We start from the raw sequence: 20,533 nt of genomic DNA, 5'->3' as shown, positions 1-20,533 counted from the left end.
ATGTGAGGTTATTGTTCACTCAAGGGCTTGACTGGGTGGTAGATAATTATACAGTGTATTTATTAATCAGTGTGTCAAAAATTATTGTACTTACCAAAACTTAATATTACTTAGCTTATTAATTTCCTTTGTTCTTTACATTATTTCAAGTTAAAAAAAAAGAGATAAAGTAAAGTATTCACCCATGAAAAAAATAAAGCTGTAAATAAAGTCTAGTTAAGCCAAATTCTTTAGTCACTATCATCATTTTGGCTTATTAAATAGCATATCCTGTACTTAATTCACAGTCTTGCAGGTTAGGGTGAATGCAGCTTTGATTTTATATTTTACAATGAGCTCAGTTCAAATAAAAAAAAAAGTGAATCCCAACCTTAAAAGGATGAAGAAAAAAAATTAAGTCTACAGAATGTAAGCATCATATTTCCCTTACCTCTCACGTTGACTTCAGCTGTTGTCTTTTGACCTCCAATTACGCAGCTGTATTCTCCAACATCCTCTGGTTGTATGTTTCTGATGGTCATCTCAGCCATGATCCCTTTCTGTGTCATCTGGAATCTCCCTCCGTGGTACAGCTGGTCCTCCCCTTTCCACCACTGCACGGGCACCCCGGCCCGGGACAGCTCACAGCGCAGACACACATTCCCTCCCTCCGGAGCCTCCTGGTTCTTCAGACCCAGTTTGAATGTTAGAGGGATGGCTGGGGAAACAGAGGGTCAAAAAAATTAATTTACACAATTATTGCAGTATTTTGAGAAAACATAGCTTAGGTTATGGTTTAGATGGAAAATACAATACGTATGGCTACAAAGCTTTGAAATGCATTAGAACCTCAACTGAATAATGCCAGAGTGGCCTGTGCTGTATTATAAAATACCTGGGATATTTACACTCAGTTGGTTAATTTTCGCTATAATAAGTTCTTATACCTTCCTAAAAGTTCAAGACAAATAATATATTTCTTATACTGCATAAGATTTCTCCAAATCTTTGTCTTCAGGTAGCTACAACTCAATCAATCAATCAAGTTTATTTTTGTAGCACATTTCACCAACAAGGCAGTTCAAAGTGCTTTCCATCATAAAATTAGCAAGTATTTATTTGGGTTTTCCCTCAAAAAGCCCCATTTTGCTGGGATTTATGCTTTGAATGGTCAAGTGTTACACATAATTCTGGGGTATTGCCTTCTGCAAAGACAGTGCATCCCCTGTTGCAATATTTGGACTTTGTAACTCTGCAGACCCACATACTAGCAAAGGTAGCTTTAATTCTCAAGTACTGCAATGTGTAGGTACAGCAAGTCAAGGCATGGTTAAATATTAAAGTACTGCCTAGTGTGGCTAATTCACATTTTTATTAGTATAATTCATATTAATACATGTACATTACAGAAGCATAGTTTATGTAAAAAAAAAAAGAAAAAGTAAAATATGATCATTAAGTCTCCTCTGCAACATAAATAAGTTTAAGCTGCTGTGGTGCAGACAGTTAGAGGAGTGAAGATATAGATCATGCATCATGCTAAAAAGTGAAAAAAAAAGAAAAAAGTTGAGAAGAAAACCTATTGTGTCCTTTGATTTTCATTCAGTTTAAGATCATTTCTCTCAGACATGGAAGCTGTTTCACCTCATGAGATTTATAATTTAGCAAGTACTCTTACGTGTAATTGTGAGATGCGCTGTGGTCTTGACATCTCCACACATACAACTGTAGAGCCCGCTGTCCTCCAGTTGGGTGTTTTTGATTGTCAGCTCCATGATGCTGTTTCGGTTTTTAATCTGGTACTTGAAATCACTCTTCAGCAGCTCTTTCCCTTTCGTCCATTCCACAGCGAGGCCGGGCTTTGACAGTTCACAGCTCAATGTCACGCTGTTTTCCTCCTCCACCTGCTGGTTCCTTAGCTTTGTTTTGAATGTGACGGGCGGAGCTACAACATGAAGAAAATGTTTATTATTTACGTTGCCTTGGGTTTTTTGTTTAGTCCTACAGTTTTTATTCAAGGTTTTTTGATTTTTAAGTAAGCCTCCAGATCTTCTGCTAACTTTTACTTCAGTTCTATAATATTTAGTATGCTCTAACAGCTGAACTTTCTTTTTTTTTACTATGGAAAAATACCTTATTTCAACAATTCCTTGAAAACATTGTTTTTATTTTACGTATAAGCTACTGGCTGAAATTAACAGTATAGTATCAGCACATTTCACAAAAACAGAAAGTTTAGGCCTTATTTAATTGCGTTTTCTTTCTTCTAACCTTTGACTGTGAGCTCAGCTGTGGATTGACTGTCCTCTGTTTTGCATGTGTATTTTCCAGAATCGCTCTCCTCCACGTTGTTGATGATCAGCTTGGTGAGACCTCTCTCTTGTTTCATCTCGTACTTGTAACCAGCCTTCAGGATGACTCTGCCTTTTCTCCAGTCGACCGGAGCGCCGGGTTTGGAGAGCTCACAGCAGAAAGCTGCACTATCTCCTTCCTTCACCTCCAAATTCTCAACATCTTTCTTGAATGTCACAGGAAGAGCTGGAAAATATCGTAGGAAGTTTCTATACAGATGATCTATTTTAAATGTCTTTAACGTTCTTACTTTGCAGAAAATGTTGTGTCTTCCCCATACGTTCAACATGAATCATACCTCTAACTTTGATGTCAGCTGAAGTCACAGCAGTCCCCGCACAACAGCTGTATTCTCCTGCATCTGCAAGAGTTACAGTTCTAATCAGCATCTCTGCTGCTCGGCCCTCCTGCTTTATCTCGTATTTTTCTCCATCCTTCAGAAGTTGTGCATCTCTCCTCCACTCTACTGCTTGTCCAGGTTTGGAAAGTTCGCAGCGTAATGTTAGACAACCATCCTCCACTGCTTCCTGGTTCTTCAGTTTTTGCTTGAATATCACTGGAATTGCTGAGGGGGAAAAAAACCGCAGATCTATTACATCTTCAATGCACAAGATGATTTCATTTTAAGATGGTAGTGGTGTGTCTCACCAGTAATTGCAACACTTGCTGTAGTTTTGACATCATCACAAATGCAACTGTAAGAGCCGCTGTCCTCTGGGAGGCTTTTCCTGATGAGAAGCTCTGGCTTGGAGCCGTTTTGCCTGATCTGGTATTTCTCACCGCTGGTGAGCACAACGTCACCCTTCTTCCACTGCACTGGGAAGCCCGGTTTGGAGAGCTCACAACAGAGTGCCACGCCATTTCCCTCCTGCACTTGAATATTCTTCAGATCTTGAATGAATTTAATGGGCCTTTCTACATTAAATAAAAGAAATATACTCAGACTGTGACTTGTTTCGTCCCAGTAGCACAAGTTATTGCATAAAGAATACTTTTGATCTAAGCAGTACACCCACACTAAATTTTAGCACAATAATCTTTTCGTCCCTCATTACACTCATCCTCCTCACCGCAACCTCTCTTCATCACACATAATTTGATTAGATTCTAAAAACGTATTTCAGTTTTGTCAAAACCATTAACACAACAAAAACGCACTAGAATACTAAACACAGCAGATTTCTTACAGATTCAGTCATACATTTACATTTATTAACACTGTTCCTAGCATAAACTAGTTAGATTATTGACAAATCAGTGTTATTTCATCATGCTGTAAAATTCTTGTCACCATTCATCATTTTTCTCTTTGCTACAAATCTTATCTTCATTATTTCTCCAAAACTCTTAAGTGTCCTTTAATTTAAATGTATCACACATAGAAAGGTAGTGGAGAATGTGAATTACAAATTAACAGTCCTTGGTAAACTGTATTTTGTTTTTGTTTAAGTCAAGAAATATCTTCTTAAACCTGAAAATGCAAACTAATAACAATGTTACTTTTTCCAGACAAAGATTTAAGCTGCATGAAGTTGCACGCACCATTCACTGTGATCTGAGCTGTTGTCCTTTCTTCCCCACATACACAGGTGTATTCTCCAGAATCCTCCACTGTGAGGTCTGTGATCTTCATTTCCACCTGCAGGTCTTTCTTCCTCATCTGGTATTTGTCTCCATTCCTAAGTAGCTGTCCTCCTCTCCTCCACTCCACTGAGTTAGCAGGCTTGTTGAGCTCACAGTGCAGAGCCACAGCGTTGCCCTCTGTGACCTCCTGGTTAACTAATGGTAACTTGAAGCGTGGAGGGAGATCTGTCAGTAACAAAAAAACAAAACTTTTTTTTTTTTTTTGTCATGGTACTGAGCTTGAGAGAGGATAAAACCGATGGCAGTAATGGCAGGGAATGGAGGATGTCTTAGGTGAAAGGTAGGTGTCCTGACATGAAGTATCATGCTCGTAATGATCTCTATCTATTCCGGTCATAAGTAGATTTCACCCACTTATACCAGATTACATGAAAATAATTATAATTTAGGTAATGAGTCTTTAACTAGGTGGCACCATGACACAACACACCCTTGTTTTGATGTGGAAGGACTCCAGTGGATCTCAGAAAAGTACACATCCCTGTTGAAATTCCTGGTTTTAGTAAAAAAAAAAAAAAAAAGAAATAATAATTTAAAAACTTTTCCACCTTTAATTCATATGTTGTGTAATTAACAAAATATACAATCTAAGCTAATATTGTGTTTAAGCATCTTTAAATTGAATTTCAGCTTTCAGTCATCTTTGGTAAATACTTAAAATACATAATAAAAAATCTGGAGATTTCTTTGAACATTACTTAAAATGAAGTAATGTTCAATTGTCCTTCAATGTCATGTCCATCGTTTAGCTGAAGTCCTAGTTTGCAGAAGACACAAAGGATTGGAAAAACGTCATTACACAAAGGAGAAGTACAGAAAATTGTCACCTTAGTATTAGTTACTAAAAAGGCGTAGCACTCTGGATAAAATTTCATTGAAATCTTAGAAAATATTTTTTATCAAGAATAAATTGGACAAGACATGTTCACAATTTGATAGATTCTGTTAACAGCCACTATGTAATGTTGTTAAATATTCCCAAGAGAAGAAGACTGGAAGCTGAATATGAATCAAAATATTTTCAAATGATTTAAAATTTTTCTACTTTGTACTTTCATAAAAACAGGCATTTTCAACAAGGGTGTCTAATTTTTAAGATCTACCATGGTTGACATGTAATTTCACTTACATGAAGAAACAAACTATGCAAAAATACAATTGTTACTAATGAGTCAAGGAGACATCAGGAAAAGAAAATATGGCAGAATGAACACAAATCACAGCTACATTAAGCTACGTTTGGGATAAACAGGTGGATGACGGATGAAGCAAAAAGTCTTCTTTAGGGTTTCAAGACATAAAGGAGCTGACACTGTGAGCGTGTGATTTTTGGTTTTTATTTTGAGGCTGACCTCTTTGACGTCTGCGCTCAGGTGATTCTGTTGAATACACGGTAAATCAATTTCACAGAAAGAAGAATGTAATCTTTGAAATCATTAATAGAAAGTGTTCCGGTGTATTTTTAGAAGCCATAAAGATTTCGCTCTCACCTCGCACTCTGAGCTCAGCACTGGATTGGCTGTGTTTGGTCTTGCAGGTGTATTTGCCAGCATCGCTTTCCTCCACGTTGTTTATAATGAGTTTAGTTAGATGGCCCTCCTGCTTCATTTCAAATTTCTCTCCTGGTTTCAGGATCACTCTGCCTTTTCTCCACTCCACAGCAGCTCCAGATTTGGAGAGCTCACAGCAGAAAACTCCACACTCTCCTTCTTGGACCAACAGGCGCTGGAGTTCTTGTTTGAATGTGACAGGAAGCGCTGAAGTGGTGTTTTTGAAAAAGATCCGTTAAACAAACATGCTGGTCTGCTCTTATTCTTATGTAATTCTCAAAATTGTACAACTGCTATGAAGGTTTATTTTTATACCCCAACGTACCTTTGACTCTGATTTCCGCTGTGGTTTTCTCATCGCCAGTAATACAGCTGTACTTCCCTGCATCATCTGGTTGTGCGTTGACAATAGTCATTGAAGCTTTCCTTCCTTCAACCTTTATCTGGTATTTATCACGGCTTAACTCTTCAGACAGCACCTGACCCTCTTTCAGCCACTGAATAGGGACTCCTTTCTTTGACAGCTCACATTGTAAAGTCACACTATTCCCTTCTGCCACCTCTTGGCTCTTCATACTCACTTTAAATGTGGCAGGAACCGCTATTAAAACAGAAATAATTGAGAGAATTTAAACCAAGCAAGGGCAAAAATACAGTACTGGGCAGTAGTTTTAGAAATACTCACCATTGGCATGAATGCCATATTAAGTTTGATGATACATTAATGATATATTTTAATTTTTTACAGGGTGGAATGATGGTAAAACATACAATTATAGTAAATTTTGAAAACATAAATTGAGCGCACAGTTTTTCAATTTATTGTTAACTTTCCCCTAATTCACATATCTTTCAAATTAAATAGACAGACTCAAATATATCCATACATCTCCAATGATATTTGGACTACATGGTTTTATTAGCCAAAAACAACACCACCACCATGCTTGACAGTCTGTACAGTGATCCTAAGTGTGCACGCCTCCCCTTCACTTATCCAAAATGCTCTCACTGTCACCACACAGATCAACCTTTGTCTCTTCTGACACCAAAAAATATTCTGAAGGCTTTTGGGTTTTCCATGTGGGCATTTGCAAATGTTACTTGTGCTTGGATGTTCTGACAAGGGCCACGATCCCAAACACACTCAAAACACACTGCACTGGATAAATCAGGCTAATGATAAGTAGCCCTGACCTCAACAAAATTTAAAACAATTGGACTGTGCATAGACCACACCAAGAAACCTACCAATTTAATTAACTCTTATTTGACCAGATCTAACATGCAGTGAGAATTGTTTGTTGCATCCTTATTGACATGTGAATTCTGCTGTTTTTCAACATCTTGCAAAGAGATCTTCATCCAAAGACTGCTTCCAAATGGAGGGTATGCATTTATGAATTTAGCTTACATTGTGTGAATCTGCTAAAAGATTAAGTTCAAGCTTATCCACTCATTTTTTTAGGCTTTATCACTACAACCTAGAAAAATATTGATTTAATGCAGTCTTTAAAGCCCAAAATTAATATTGTCTTCGTGCACAAGCTGCATGTTTGTAAACTTCTGGCAAGCACTGAATACTTAGGAAGACAAAATGCACTAAAATTGTCTGAAAAAAACCCATACCAATTACTTTTACGGTGGCCTTTGTCTTCTGCTCTCTGCACACACAGGTGTAGACGCCGCTGTCCTCGGGCACAGCATCCCTGATGGTCAGTTCCAGGGTGGAATCCCTCTGCTTTATCTGGTACTTCTCTCCATTCTCCAACTGCTCTCCTCCAAGCCTCCACTCAACTGGGACACCAGCTTTTGAAATCTCACACTGCAGTGTGATGTTGTGTCCTTCCTCCACTTGCTGGTTCTTCAGCTTTTGCTTGAAGGTCACAGGAATGGCTAAAAGGTAAAAAACAAAAAAAAATAAAATAAAATAAAATTATATATATATATATATATATATATATATATATATATATATATATATATATATATATATATATATATTGATAAGTTTAATTTTAAGAATAAAAGTAATCTTTTAAGACATTCTAAAAACATTTGATCCCTGTGTTTTTGCATTCATTTATCTCCTTTAATACACCTTACAGTTTAAAAGCATGTCAATCTAACAAAGGCCGATGATCCAAAATATAAATGTCTTAGCTTAATTTTTTTCTTTTTTCCTTATTAATAAATTTTATGACCAGAATGATGTAAAGTCTGAATTTCTTCAACTGAAAAACAAACACTTGGATTGCATTGTGTGTTTATTTATTTTTTGTTACCATTCACAGTCAGGGTGGCTGTTGCCTCAATGTTTCCACAGATGCAAGTGTAGATATCGCTGTCTTCCGGAGACACATCGATGATCCTGAGTTCAGTAAGAGTGTCTCTCTGTCGCACGTGATACTTTTCTCCGTTCCTGATTACTCTGTCTCGACTTTTCCTCCACTCTACAGTTTGACCAGGCTTGGAGAGTTCACAACGAAATGTGGCAGTGTTGCCCTCCTCAATCAACACGTTCCTCAGCTTCTGTTTGAAGGTGACTGGCAGAGCTGAGGAGTCACATGTAACCATTGTTTAGACAGCTAACTCCAGTTTATTCTTAAACCCATCATTCAGCTCATTAGGTAATAAAATTTTACCGGTGATCTTGACTGTGGCAGATGTCATCTGATCAGCACACTCACAGCTGTACACCCCACTGTCCTCAGGTGCAGGTTTCCAAATCAAGAGCTCCAAAGTGGTCTCCCTTTTCCTCATCTGGAACTTGACACCGTTCCTCAGCAGGTTGTCCTCCTTCCTCCATTCTACCGGGATTCCAGGCTTAGAAATTTCACAGCGCAATATCACACTGCTGCCCTCCTCAGCTTGCAGGTTCTTCAGTTTCTGAATGAATGTAATGGGAATAGCTGGAAAAACACAGAACATACTGAACTTTCAACTTCTCAGATGACAACTAGAAAACAGACTAGAATATTTTTTTTGTTGTTGTTTTCAAGATTTTTTTTTTTTACAGAAAAGTGTTGTAAAATAAAAATAAAATACAGTTATAGTAACAAATACTTTTAAAAATGTAAAACCTAAGAACTTCTCTGTGTCTCTTGTTGAGTGTGTTTCATATTTGCAGTGGTGGAGAAAGTACTCAAAAAATGTACTTAAGTAAAAGTACAAATACACAGACAAAAATGTACTGAAGTAAAAGTAAAACTACCACATTAGCATTTGTACTTAAGTAAAAGTAAAAAAGTACTGGCTTTTAAAAATACTTAAGTATTAAAAGTAAAAGTGCTTGCTGAATGGATTACCTAATTGCTAATATCATTAAGTGTCCCGATCATATTTAATTTTAATACATTAGAAAACAACCTGCTGAATACTATTAATCAATCATTAATCATTTTGTCTAGATTAATGTCAAGTTGTCAAAACAAAGACATTTTCAATAATGTCAACTTTGTATTAAAAGTGTCATGATTTACTGAATGACGCTTTATGACAACAGTCATAAATATTTATGAAGACTTATTCATGTCCATGACAGATGTTTATGACGGTGTCATGTCAGTCTTATTCACCCGCCTTCAGTAAAGTGTTACCGGCTGGGTTTATGTAGCATTTGATTTTTAACAAAATATTTATACCTGTATTTCATAAAAATAATGGTTGACTTTCGGCATTTATTTTGAAGTATGTTGATCCTGTTTACAACTATAATTTTCATGTTCAAAAGCAATTTTTTTATGTTCCATCTTATAGTAATAACTTAACAAAACTGTTTATTTGACTTCAAAGACTAGAGTCGAGATTGCTTTACATTTAATTTATACATTGAAAATTTGTATAGTAAAATGCAATAAATTAGTTGTGATGTACAGAAGATAAACAATAGCAAGCTCAAGAATATGTTTAGCTCTTAATACATAATAGTAAATGTTAGTTATAAAGACTAGATGACGTCAATTTATGGTCTTAAATTGCAAAATAAAGTCTGCAAATTGATTGTAGAATGGTTTCATTTTTACATCACTTTGCATGAGATACTTTCAAACTAAGTGTTTTGTGTTCTACAACTACATTTCCTGTGGACTTAGAATTTAATTTTGTTTCAAAATTATGTTAATAATATATTAAATACATTAACTATAATATATTTTACACTATAATTAACATATGGTATAGAATACAGACTTGAATGGTATTTGGAAATGTCCAAGGTTTTTTAAAAAGTTTGTGAATGCATCACAAAAAACAGAGTAAAAAGAGAGAATTTCAGTTTTGGGTTAACAAAATATTGGTAAATTTGACATAAAAAAACTGTTAAAATAAGGAAAATATTTTGATGGAAATTCTGAAAAAAAAAAATACAGAAAATGTCCTGTTAATTCTCTGCCATGATATTTTCAGTGTTTTTTACAGAATTTCCATCAGAAGTTTCCCGTAATTTAACAGTATTTTATTTCAAAGTTTTCCATGAAAAAATAGGGAAATATCCTGGTAATTTCTGCCAGTACACTTTCTTGTTTTTTATGGAATTTCAGCAGAATTTTTCCATAATTTAACAGTTTTTTCCCCAATAATTTTACATGAACAAACTGTTAAATTATGGCCCACCACCACTTCAGGTGACATTTCCCATATTCTCAAACTCAAAGCTTGACATGTATGGGGCAACGTGATAGTTCATCTACTGACTGACTACATAAACTAAAAGCTGAATCATAGATATTTTTAATAAGCGTATTTGTGAGCCTCCCTCTTTTTATTAAATTGAAATTAATTTTAGATTTTTGTATGACTTTTTCTCAGATTAACTTAGAAAACGAGTTGTTATTATTACAGGTTAGTTTTCTAAACAACAAAAAAGTATCTGTTAGGGAAGCTCAAAAATGAAAAATTGGACTGATATTGATATCCGATAGTAACACTGCTGTTATGCCAGATTAACCAAAACTTTATTTTGTCAATTTTTTTTATATGATTACTCGATTAATCGTAAGAATAATCGATAGATTACGCGATTACTAAAATATTTGTTTACAATAGCCCTAATTATATAAATAAAATAGGATTTATAGGTGGATCGGGGGGATTAATTCTCTCCTTCGCCCCCTCCTTCTACAGCCAGACCTCCTCCCCCTTCTTGCAATTTGCTGTCCGGCCGCCCCCCACCCAGCACTCAACGGTACGCTTGACCGGCCCCACCCTCTTTGACCCCTCACATCTACCTCTACATTGAAGGGGGGCTAGTGCACCTCTCATGGTACACTAGCCCCCCAATGTCTCTCCTTCACCCCCCCTTCTACAGCCAGACCTCCTCCCCTTCTTGCAATTCGCTGTCCGGCCTCCCCTCCACCCCCTCCCCCCCAGCACTAGATGGTATGCTTGACGGGCCCCACCCTCTTCGACTCCTCACATCTACCTCTGCATTGAGGGGGGGTAGTGCACCTCTCATGGTACACTAGCCCCCAATGTCTCTCCTTCGCCCCCTCCTTCTGCAGCCAAACCTCCTCCCCCTTCTTGCAATTCTCCGTCCGGCCGCCGCCCCCATCACTCAATGGTATGATAGACTGGCCCCACCCTCTACGACCCCTCACATCTACCTGTACATTGAAGGGGGGCTAGTGCACCTCTCATGGTACACTAGCCCCCCAATGTCTCTCCTTCGCCCCCTCCTTCTGCAGCCAAACCTCCTACCCCTTCTTGCAATTCGCCGTCCATCCGCCCCCCCAGCACTCAACGGTACGCTAGACCGGCACCACCCTCTTTGACCACTCACATCTACCTCTACATTGAGGGGGGGCTAGTGTACCTCTCATCGTACACTAGCCCCCCCACAATGTCTCTCCTTCGTTCAATCCTTCGCTTCCCCCTCCTCTCTAACGATACGTCAGCCCCCCACCTTCTCTCCTTCTTCTTCGAACCCCTTCTAGCCTCCCAGTGGGCCATCGTTCCCTCGGCCTCCAATTCTGATTCTTCGGGTTAATCTACCCGTCTTTCTCTCACTGTAACAACAGATGACTAATGGTTTCCGGTATTCTCAGGTTGAAAACTTGTAAGCAATCTTTAAGGCCATAATCATCCGCTCTGGTAAGATGCGAAGTTCTTCTGAGGAACAGTTTTGATACTTCTGACAAGGTGTCACTAGGTTGGTGAGATTAGGCATGAGGACTCAGAGGTCTGTCGTGAGTCGGAGACAGGTCCTGACTCAGAGACAGGTCATAACTCTGTGGCAGGTCCCGTCTCAGAGGCAGGTCCCGTCTCAGAGGCAGGTCCCGTCTCAGAGGTAGGTCCCGTCTCAGAGGTCGGTCCCGTCTCAGAGGTCGGTCCTGTCTCAGAGGCAGGTCCCGTCTCAGAGGTCTGTCCCGTCTCAGAGGTCTGTCCAGACGCTGAGGCGGGTCCTGACTCTGAGGCGGATCCTGACTCGGAGACGGGTCCAGGGACGGGTCCTGACTCGGAGACGGGTCCCATCTCAGAGGCAGGTCCCATCTCAGAGGCAGGTCCTGTCTCAGAGGTCGGTCCCGTCTCAGAGGTCGGTCCCGTCTCAGAGGTCGGTCCCGTCTCAGAGGTCGGTCCTGTCTCAGAGGTCGGTCCCGTCTCAGAGTTCTGTCCTGACTCGGTGACAGGCCACGACTCTGAGGCGGGTCCAGACTCTGAGGCGGGTCCAGACGCTGAGGCGGGTCCAGACTCTGAGGCGGGTCCAGACGCTGAGGCGGGTCCAGACTCTGAGGCGGGTCCAGACTCTGGGGCGGGTCCTGACTCTGGGGCGGGTCCTAACTCTGAGGCAGGTCCTGACGCTGAGGCGGGTCCAGACGCTGAGGCGGGTCCAGACTCTGAGACAGATCCTAACTCGGAGATGGGGACGGGTCCTGACTCGGGGATGGGTCCTGACTCTGAGACGGGTCCCGTCTCAGACGTCTGTCCTGACTCGGTGACGGGATCTGACTCTGAGGCGGGTCCTGACTCTGAGTTCGGCCCTGACTCCTCCAAGTCAGTACCAACCTCTGAGTTGACCAAATTTAGAGGCCCAGCTAAGTGTGGACTAAACACAACATTTGATCCATTCTTGGTGGGCTCTTGCCTCTCTTCTTCATCTGGATTGTCTCCACAACCCGCAGCCTCTTTGATGAGGTCCCATGCCTTTTGGAGAAAGGTGTCTTTGAGATTGATTTTTCTCGGTCGTGCAAGGGTTCTTTTAAAGCATTCCACAACCTTGTGAATCACTATTGGGTTGTTGCTTTTAATCATTTTGAAGAGCAGTTCTCTAACTGCGTCTTCATTGCCCCACAGAAGTTGCAGGATGTCTCGGCAGGCTTTTTTTTCCATTTTGTCATAAAAGACAAAATCTATGTCCTTGACTTCTTTCCATATTTTTGGAGCAAGCTTTCTCTGGACCGGTTCGGTGTCCTTCCTTTTGTAATGCCCATAGCTAGATCTGTAACTGGACTTATAAATCAATCTCCATAGAATATTTTGAACCATAATTCTCCTTTCATCTTCTGTTCCACGTCTGAATCCCATCCTGTTTGCGTCCCTCAAAAATTGTTCAGGGTCCATGGTTGCCTGAGTATAATCTTCACTCAGGCAGTTTTCATCTGCGTACAAGTCTTCAGTTGGAAAAAAAGTCTTTCGGATCTTTCTTTTGGTAGACGTGAACATTTTCTCTTTAGGAACAGGATTCTCCAGATGCTTTTTGAATTTTTCCACAATAACTTGGTGTCCTTCTGGGTGTTCCACTAGTGCGATTAAATGCAGTCCACTGGCAAAGTGGAATGCATCTCTCGCAAGACTCTGGAAAATCCTTTCACCAAGTTCTTCTGAAATCTCCGAGAGTACGTTCACATTTATATCTCCAGTTTTTCTCAAAAGCAATTTCAAAATTTTGCTATGTTGTTCCTCAAAGACTTGTCGGACAAGATGCAGAGTTGGTCCATCTGCAGCCTTTTCTATCACTTCCCACAGAAGTTCACTGAGAAAGTTTCTCTTTTTGTAATCTGGGCTTCTTTGACCAGGATGAACTTTGCTGGACAATGTCTTTTTCACTTTCGTCCAAAAAGAAACCTTAGGTTTCACATCCATTTCTCTCTCTGGGCTTTCGTCGTTCATCTTTATTGTGCTGAGCTAAAACGTCCAAATGAATCTCGAGTTGACTGACTTGTTAACCGATTTGTGGTAACTGATCAGAGAATTAACTGATCAGTTGGTGATGTCATGGACTCTATGACATCATAAAGTCATCCTCAGAAGGGCCTCATGACACAGACATCATTTGAAGTCATGCTGATGACGTCATTGTAAGCAGCATGGCAACTGTTGCTAAGGGTAAAAATAGCACGCAGTGAGCATGCGCTGTGAAAAAAAAACTTACTGTGGGCACTAGATGCATTATTCCCGCAAGTCTGAACTGGCAGTGATTTGTGCAGCTTAACAGGAGGGGCCAGGGAACCATTGGCCCCTCCACTTACCGCCCACCCATTTTTATTTGTTATTTGGGTTCCATCTCCTAACAGGCATAGAGCAAATGTCAGGGGAACCACAACATGACCTGGGCCGGTCTATGAGTCAAACAAACCTCTTGTGATGCCCACTGGTGTGTGAAAAAAAAGTGAAAAAGGAGCATTTAAATGTCTATGGGATAATAATAATAATAATAATAATAATAATAATAATAATAATAATAATAATAATAATAATAATTTACTTGTTACGATGGGTGCAGTAACGGTGTTTCACCGGTATGTGGTGCATGGGAACTCTGAGCTGCCAGTTGCTCTTAATACATTAGAAATGTGCCATTTTAATGAACAATGCCACAGATAAAGCATATTTTTATTATGTTTACTCTCTGTAACATGGTTTAGACTTAGATATGTGATTCTATGCATCATAATTTCAGGGACGGAAACATCTTGTCTCCTGTCCTAACATAACATGAACTTCACTTTTTTTTTGCTAGTGGCTTTTATTTTTAAAGAAATCCAACAGAAAGGGGATGGAAAGAAGGTGGGTGGGAGAGGACAGGCAACCAAGGAGCCAGTAGCAGAGTTGTAGTCAAGGTCACCGACCCAAGACCAAGTCAAGACCAGCACCCCGCGCTACGTGACACAAAAAAATTAACTTTTACTTATCAAAATTGCTTCTCAAATTGATCTGAAAGATCCACTTTCCCATAAAAAACTAGTTATTAAATACGTAGAGCTTAAATAAATGCAATCAGTAAAGATCTGTCCAGAAGAATCGGATCGTTCCTGAATGTACCAGCGTTGTCCCATATGTGCGACACCTCAGTCAACACCTCCACACAATAATTCAGCGCATGAGTGACAACTTTTTTTCATCGCAGATGCAACATGTGTGTCTACGTCAGTACAGCTAGCTTTGCTAGCATCACCTCCACAGATCTTACCTTTCTTTAAGCTTTCCTTCCAAGTGACGCTAAAAGTTGGATGAAGTCCCCACCATCTGTGAAAGCGAAGCGCTGCTGATTTTACATGTCGCCATATCTTATGATTTATGCAGCGCTATTATATTACTGATGATTAGACTCGCTCAGAGGAAACCACTGCGCATGTCTGGAGCTTCGCGTGCGAGTAAAGGTGGAGACGATGGGTGACAACAGACACGTAAGTTACGATATTGCTCGGATTTTAAGGCGCCACCTTAAATCCCTGAACTTCACATTTTAACAGAAAAAAAGAGCAACGCGACTTGGATGTAACGAGTAACGCGACAGTTTTGTAGAAATGTAGTGAAGTAGAAAGTACAGATACTTACTGTAAAATGTAGTGGAGTAAAAGTAGAAAGTACCCATTATTAAATCTACTTAAGTAAAGTACAGATACACGAAAACTCTACTTAAGTACAGTAACAAAGTACTTGTACTTCGTTACTTCCCACCACTGCATATTTGTAAAACTAATGCATACTTTGTAACACAAAGCTTTTCAGTAAAACAGTAAACATTGTGAACGAAAACTCTATTCACATAGCTTACCATGCACTTTGAGACTGGCTGTCGTCTGGTGTTGCCTGCAATGGCATGTGTACTCTCCTGAGTCCTCAGGCAGAAGCGCTTTGATGGTAAGAGAGATGATGGTTTTCCTGTGCTTCGTGACATACTTTTCTCCAGGTCGGATGTTCTCAAAACCTTTCCTCCAATGAAACTGGACTCCAGGTAAAGAATATTCACAAGTAAGCGTAACAGCCTCTCCTTCTTTGGCCTCCACAGCATGCAGAGGCTGGGTGAACTCTGCTGGGATGGCTGAAGAAGACAGCAACGCTTTACAAAACCTGCTATGACTCTTGACTTTAGTAAATAAGGAAGACATGGTAACAATAAGTGACACATTTTATGTTCATACCTTTGACAGTAACGACAGCTGTGGTTGTGACTGAGCCAGCGCTGCACTCGTACACTCCAGCATCGCTGTTGCTGACCTCTCGAATGGTCAGTCGGGCTTCACAGCCAGAATGGGTGGTGAAGTATCTGGAGGAGTGCCACATCAGGCAGCCATCTTTGTACCACAAGATGTGACATGGCTTGGAAGTCACACAAGACAAAACTAAGCCTCCTCCCTCAAAAGCCTCACAGTCTTCCAGTGATTTGATAATGGTAGGACGCCTCTCTGGTAACATGAAGACAAACGGACTTATTATCTCTGACTGAAGTGTAAATAAATATTAAGTACTCCTAGAAAGGGTCAAAGTCCTTACCTCTAACTAGCAGTGAGGCATAAGATCTTTTGTCCCCTGCTACAAACGAAATAGTGCCAGTGTCTTTACGGACAAGTTGTCTAAATGTAAGGGTGTGGAAACCTCCCGGTGTCACCTGGATCTCATTGACCTCATTGGTATAAAGCAGAGTCTCGTCCAGATACCACTTGACCCCCCAATAGTCATCGGGACAAATTCGACACCTGAATGTTACTGTGTCACTTTCAAGGCACTCCACATCTTCTAATTCATCCAAGATTATCACCTTCTGACCTGAAATAAGGAAAAGTCATAACTACATAAAGATTAAATACAGTAGCTGTTATCAGCTTTAAAACGTTTGTCCTCATTTTATAATTTTATCGGGATTTGATGGTACCTGAGATTATCAAAGTACTTGACTAGTAAATAGTCTAGAAATAAAAATCTGAACAGTCTGCTGGGCTTTTGCATGAATCTGAGTCAATATTTTGCAGAACAAATCTTCCTGGGTTTTTCACTTTTCAAATCTAGAGACTGAGAGCTATATACATACAAGAGTTAGGTTGAACATCTGCACATTCTTCTTTCTAAACATTTTGAAAACCATGTATTCTTTTACTTATACTACAGAGTTACCCATCTATTTTTGATTTATCACATAATTCTTACAAAATACACTGTAGTTTATGATTATAATGTGGCAAAATTGGAAAACCTTAAAAGGTCATGAATACTTTGAATTTGAATGAATACTTTTAAAGAGACACTATGATCACAATGGTTTTCAGGAGCTTTTCAATAAAAGCTATGAGTTTTGCCAAGAAAATCAGCAATTAATAGCTGCTTACTGTTAAGGTCTTATATTACTTCATTTTAATAAATCAGCTATTGGAGTATTTTCCGTTATATTGTGTTAGATGACAGAAACGTCAACAAAAACGTATTTTATATGCACAGCATAGGGACCTTTTTGAAAGGAAATAAACATGGTTGACCAGCAGTGATCCTACCAAACGAACACACTTTGCATGTTGACTCACCCTGCACAGTAAGTTGTGCCCGGCTCTGCATGGTACCAACATCACACACATAAATATCCGTGTCTGTTTTCTCTAGGCAGGTGATGGTAAGGGATAGAACCACTCCCCTCTGTTTGATGATGTACTTCTTCCCAGATCTGAGCTCCACCATGCCCTTCAGCCATGTCGCACGCTTGGCAGGCCGCCTGGTCTCACACTCCAGTGTCACTTTACCCTTTTCTTCTCCTCGAGTATCTCTCAACTCCCTTGCAAAAGTGTGTTGAAGTTCTAAATTAAAGAAAAAGTAAGTTCAGTAGATTTTGAAAAAATATATACTTTTTTTTTAATTTACACAACATAATTATAATAAATTCTTTTTTTTATCCTGATATTAATAAGGCAATGTCATATGCTAGCATTATTTCAGCGCATTGCCAGCAATCTTTCTTCATATAAGTTGCAGGAGATTTGTTCGTACTGTGAAATTAATCTCCAATTCCAAAGATGCTCATAAAAAGATACTGATCGTTTACACCAATTTCTGAAACTTTCATCCAAATCATACAGCTGGAATCAAGACTCACTGGGGACGAGAACAGTTTTTAAATTTTTGGTGAGTCAGTGTGAATTGTAGCCTCAGAAACAGATAAAATGACATCAACTGTATCCCGTGAGACTCTTACTTCAAGTGAAAGATTAATAAAAAAAAAACATAACTACCTCTGATCTCCACCTTGGCTCGGGATGCAACACCATCAGCCTCGCAGCAGTATTCACCAGAGTCTCTGATGGAGGCATTCTTGATCACCAGGCGTGCCAAGTTCTTCTCAATGCTCATCTCATATTTAGGGCTCTGCCTGATAGGATGTCCATTTTTCAGCCACCGAATGGTGACTTCTGGTTTGGTGATTTCACAGCTCAACTCAGCGTCCTCCCCAGGTACAGCCTTTACATTGAGTAGGTCCCTGAAGATGTGCACAGGCTTCTCTAAAGGAGGAAAAATACTAAGCATCTTACTGTCTGCTTCAAATTGGCAAAACAAGCACATATTAATAAGACACAACTGTTCACCTTTCACAAATAACATGGTTCTACAACTCAGGTCTTTAATTGTGAAGACGACGTCACCAGCGTCAGAAAGTACGACATCTCTAATCCCCATCTTATAGATGCGACTGTTGTGGACAAGCTGAATGTGACTGTTGGTAACCACCACCTGACCGTTGATGGTCCAAATGGGTTCATCATCCAGTTCATGAGAGAGAAGGCACTCAAAAGTACAGTTTTCACTCTCCAGAACAGATACTGTCTTTATCCGCTGAACAATAGTAACATGTAGATCTGCAAACACAAGAATTGATAAAACAGCCCCACTCAGGTGAATGTGGTAAAGAGTTGGCTATTTTAGATTTAATTACACCAAATGCAAAAAATGAAGCGGTTAAACTGTCCAGTACAGTTTACAGTCTCCTTACCATGTACTGTAACTTTAGCCTTGGACTGACTGGTGCCCAGGTCACAAGTGTAGTGTCCAGCATCGTTCTTGCTCAGTGAGTGGATGATCAGTGCCCTGGACTTCCCGCACTGTACAAACTCATGTTTATCATCAGGTGTCAGGACAGAACCATCCTTCCTCCAGAGAGGTGTTACTGAATCTTTAGAGATTTCACACTGCAGGCAGACCTCCCCTTGCTCTTCTCCAACGACATCCTCCAAGGACCTAAGAAACACTGCCGGGCGCTCTGGAGATAAAACAAAAGTTCAGGCGAGTTTATGTGTTTCCCTAATTCAGGTGTTTTTTTATCGTGCTCTTCAGATAATTCCATATCTGACCTTTAACCTTTAAGATGGTTGTCTCATTGAGAAGGCCTGCTTTAAATGTGACCCTACTCTCTTGTGGTCTAAGCTTTTGCATCACGAGGCTGTGCATTGTGCCCATGTGCTGGATCCGGTTGATGGCGTTAGAGCTGAGGCGGACGTTGTTAACCAGCCACTCGGCGTTGGCAACAACATAGTTGAGCTCACATGAAAAAGTGGCAGTGCCATCTTCCTCAATGTCAACAGGCTCAAGATGCTTGACCAGCTTCAATGTTTTTGCTGTAACACAAAGACAAAAAAATTATCATGATTAAGCAAATTGCATACCACAGTGATATTAAAAACGATTTTTATTGACGCACCTTCAACCTTGACCTGTGCTGTGCTTTGTGAACCTCCAGCCATGCAGCTGTACTGTCCTGCATCAGTCCCCGTCAGGCCGTGAATGATCAGTTCCACTCGTTTCCCCTCTCTCTTCATGGTGTATTTGTTCGAGATCTTCAGAGCGGTGCGACCTTTAAACCACCGCACAACTCGGGGAGACGGGGCAAACTCACAGCACAAACTCACAGAGCTGCTCTCCCTTGCCTCCACATCATCTAAGTGCTGAACAACCTCAAGAGGTCGCTCTAATGAGGGAATGCGTACAACAGACGATTGAAAAACATCCAAATTAATTAAGAGTTTTGCAGTGCATGATCATTGGGTCTTTGTTATCAAGAAGAAATATAAACAATTTTTTAAAAACTTAATCTAAGCAAATCTGCCAAAGTAAATTAATCTAAATCCTACCCAGGCTCCAAGGAAAATCCTGCATCGCACAAATGTTTCATGGTATATTAAAACAAAATGTATGGTTGGTTTTAATAAAAAGCAATGATGTCAAAGCCATTATTATTTTTTTACATCTGGCAAATACAGGAAATTATTTGTTTTTTTCTTCACTGACTTTAAAATCATAGAATTTCTTGCAAATGCTTTTTTGAAGTATTATCCAAATTTTTTCACGGTAGAACGATGCATCACATTGGGATGTCATGATATCAAAATGTCATTTTGAATGGAGGGCAGGAAAACTCACCCTTCACAGAAAGCTGAGCGGTGGAACGGCTCTTCCCAGCCACAAACACCACAGGCCCTGACATGGAGCTGTCTGTGCTTGTGAAACAGAGACTGTGTAGGTTCCCCTGCCGGTCAATGTTCACTCCTGCAGAGTGCTCCAGGACCTCACTGTTTAGAGTCCACTTCGGGGGTCTCCCAGACTTTAGACTGGTTTCTACCTGAAATAGTGCAGGGTTCGGCTCCATCACCTCCATAGGTTTCATCCCCCGCACTATGCTGATGGCCTGCTCTGCATGTACAACAATAACACATATTAAAGTGACCACACAGCTTGTGCTTTCTGATTTGTGTCTTTGAAGAAAATAAACGCAAATATATTAGCTGCTATTTATGATCCTGCACTTAAAGCTGTTT

The 20,533-nt window shown here is 40.0% G+C and overlaps 1 protein-coding gene across 6 annotated transcripts in view; it reads right to left on the bottom strand.

The window, feature by feature from the left end:
• obscna (obscurin, cytoskeletal calmodulin and titin-interacting RhoGEF a) overlaps positions 1 to 20,533 on the bottom strand; it is a 53,470-nt gene that overhangs the window by 28,398 nt on the left and 4,539 nt on the right. For 5 of the 6 annotated variants that reach the window (XM_081606382.1, XM_081606383.1, XM_081606385.1 and 2 more), the window contains exons 7-28: positions 20,139 to 20,408; positions 19,420 to 19,686; positions 19,073 to 19,336; positions 18,715 to 18,981; positions 18,311 to 18,580; positions 17,960 to 18,226; positions 17,261 to 17,527; positions 16,239 to 16,511; positions 15,887 to 16,150; positions 15,520 to 15,786; positions 8,171 to 8,437; positions 7,811 to 8,080; positions 7,155 to 7,421; positions 5,851 to 6,126; positions 5,466 to 5,732; positions 5,328 to 5,354; positions 3,874 to 4,140; positions 2,980 to 3,246; positions 2,630 to 2,896; positions 2,251 to 2,517; positions 1,658 to 1,924; positions 431 to 697 (exon numbers count right to left, since the gene is read on the bottom strand). In XM_081606382.1, coding sequence (XP_081462508.1) covers positions 431 to 697; positions 1,658 to 1,924; positions 2,251 to 2,517; positions 2,630 to 2,896; positions 2,980 to 3,246; positions 3,874 to 4,140; positions 5,328 to 5,354; positions 5,466 to 5,732; positions 5,851 to 6,126; positions 7,155 to 7,421; positions 7,811 to 8,080; positions 8,171 to 8,437; positions 15,520 to 15,786; positions 15,887 to 16,150; positions 16,239 to 16,511; positions 17,261 to 17,527; positions 17,960 to 18,226; positions 18,311 to 18,580; positions 18,715 to 18,981; positions 19,073 to 19,336; positions 19,420 to 19,686; positions 20,139 to 20,408 — 5,652 coding nt within the window. The remainder of the gene's footprint in view (positions 1 to 430; positions 698 to 1,657; positions 1,925 to 2,250; positions 2,518 to 2,629; positions 2,897 to 2,979; positions 3,247 to 3,873; positions 4,141 to 5,327; positions 5,355 to 5,465; positions 5,733 to 5,850; positions 6,127 to 7,154; positions 7,422 to 7,810; positions 8,081 to 8,170; positions 8,438 to 15,519; positions 15,787 to 15,886; positions 16,151 to 16,238; positions 16,512 to 17,260; positions 17,528 to 17,959; positions 18,227 to 18,310; positions 18,581 to 18,714; positions 18,982 to 19,072; positions 19,337 to 19,419; positions 19,687 to 20,138; positions 20,409 to 20,533) is intronic. The other variant, XM_081606384.1, reaches the window with a different exon arrangement.

The sequence above is a fragment of the Poecilia reticulata genome, chromosome 4 (assembly GCF_904066995.2).
Source record: "Poecilia reticulata chromosome 4, P_reticulata-male-v2, whole genome shotgun sequence".
NCBI lineage: Eukaryota > Metazoa > Chordata > Actinopteri > Cyprinodontiformes > Poeciliidae > Poecilia > Poecilia reticulata.
Note: the sequence above shows the minus strand (reverse complement) of the source record. Positions and strands in the feature narration are given on the sequence as shown.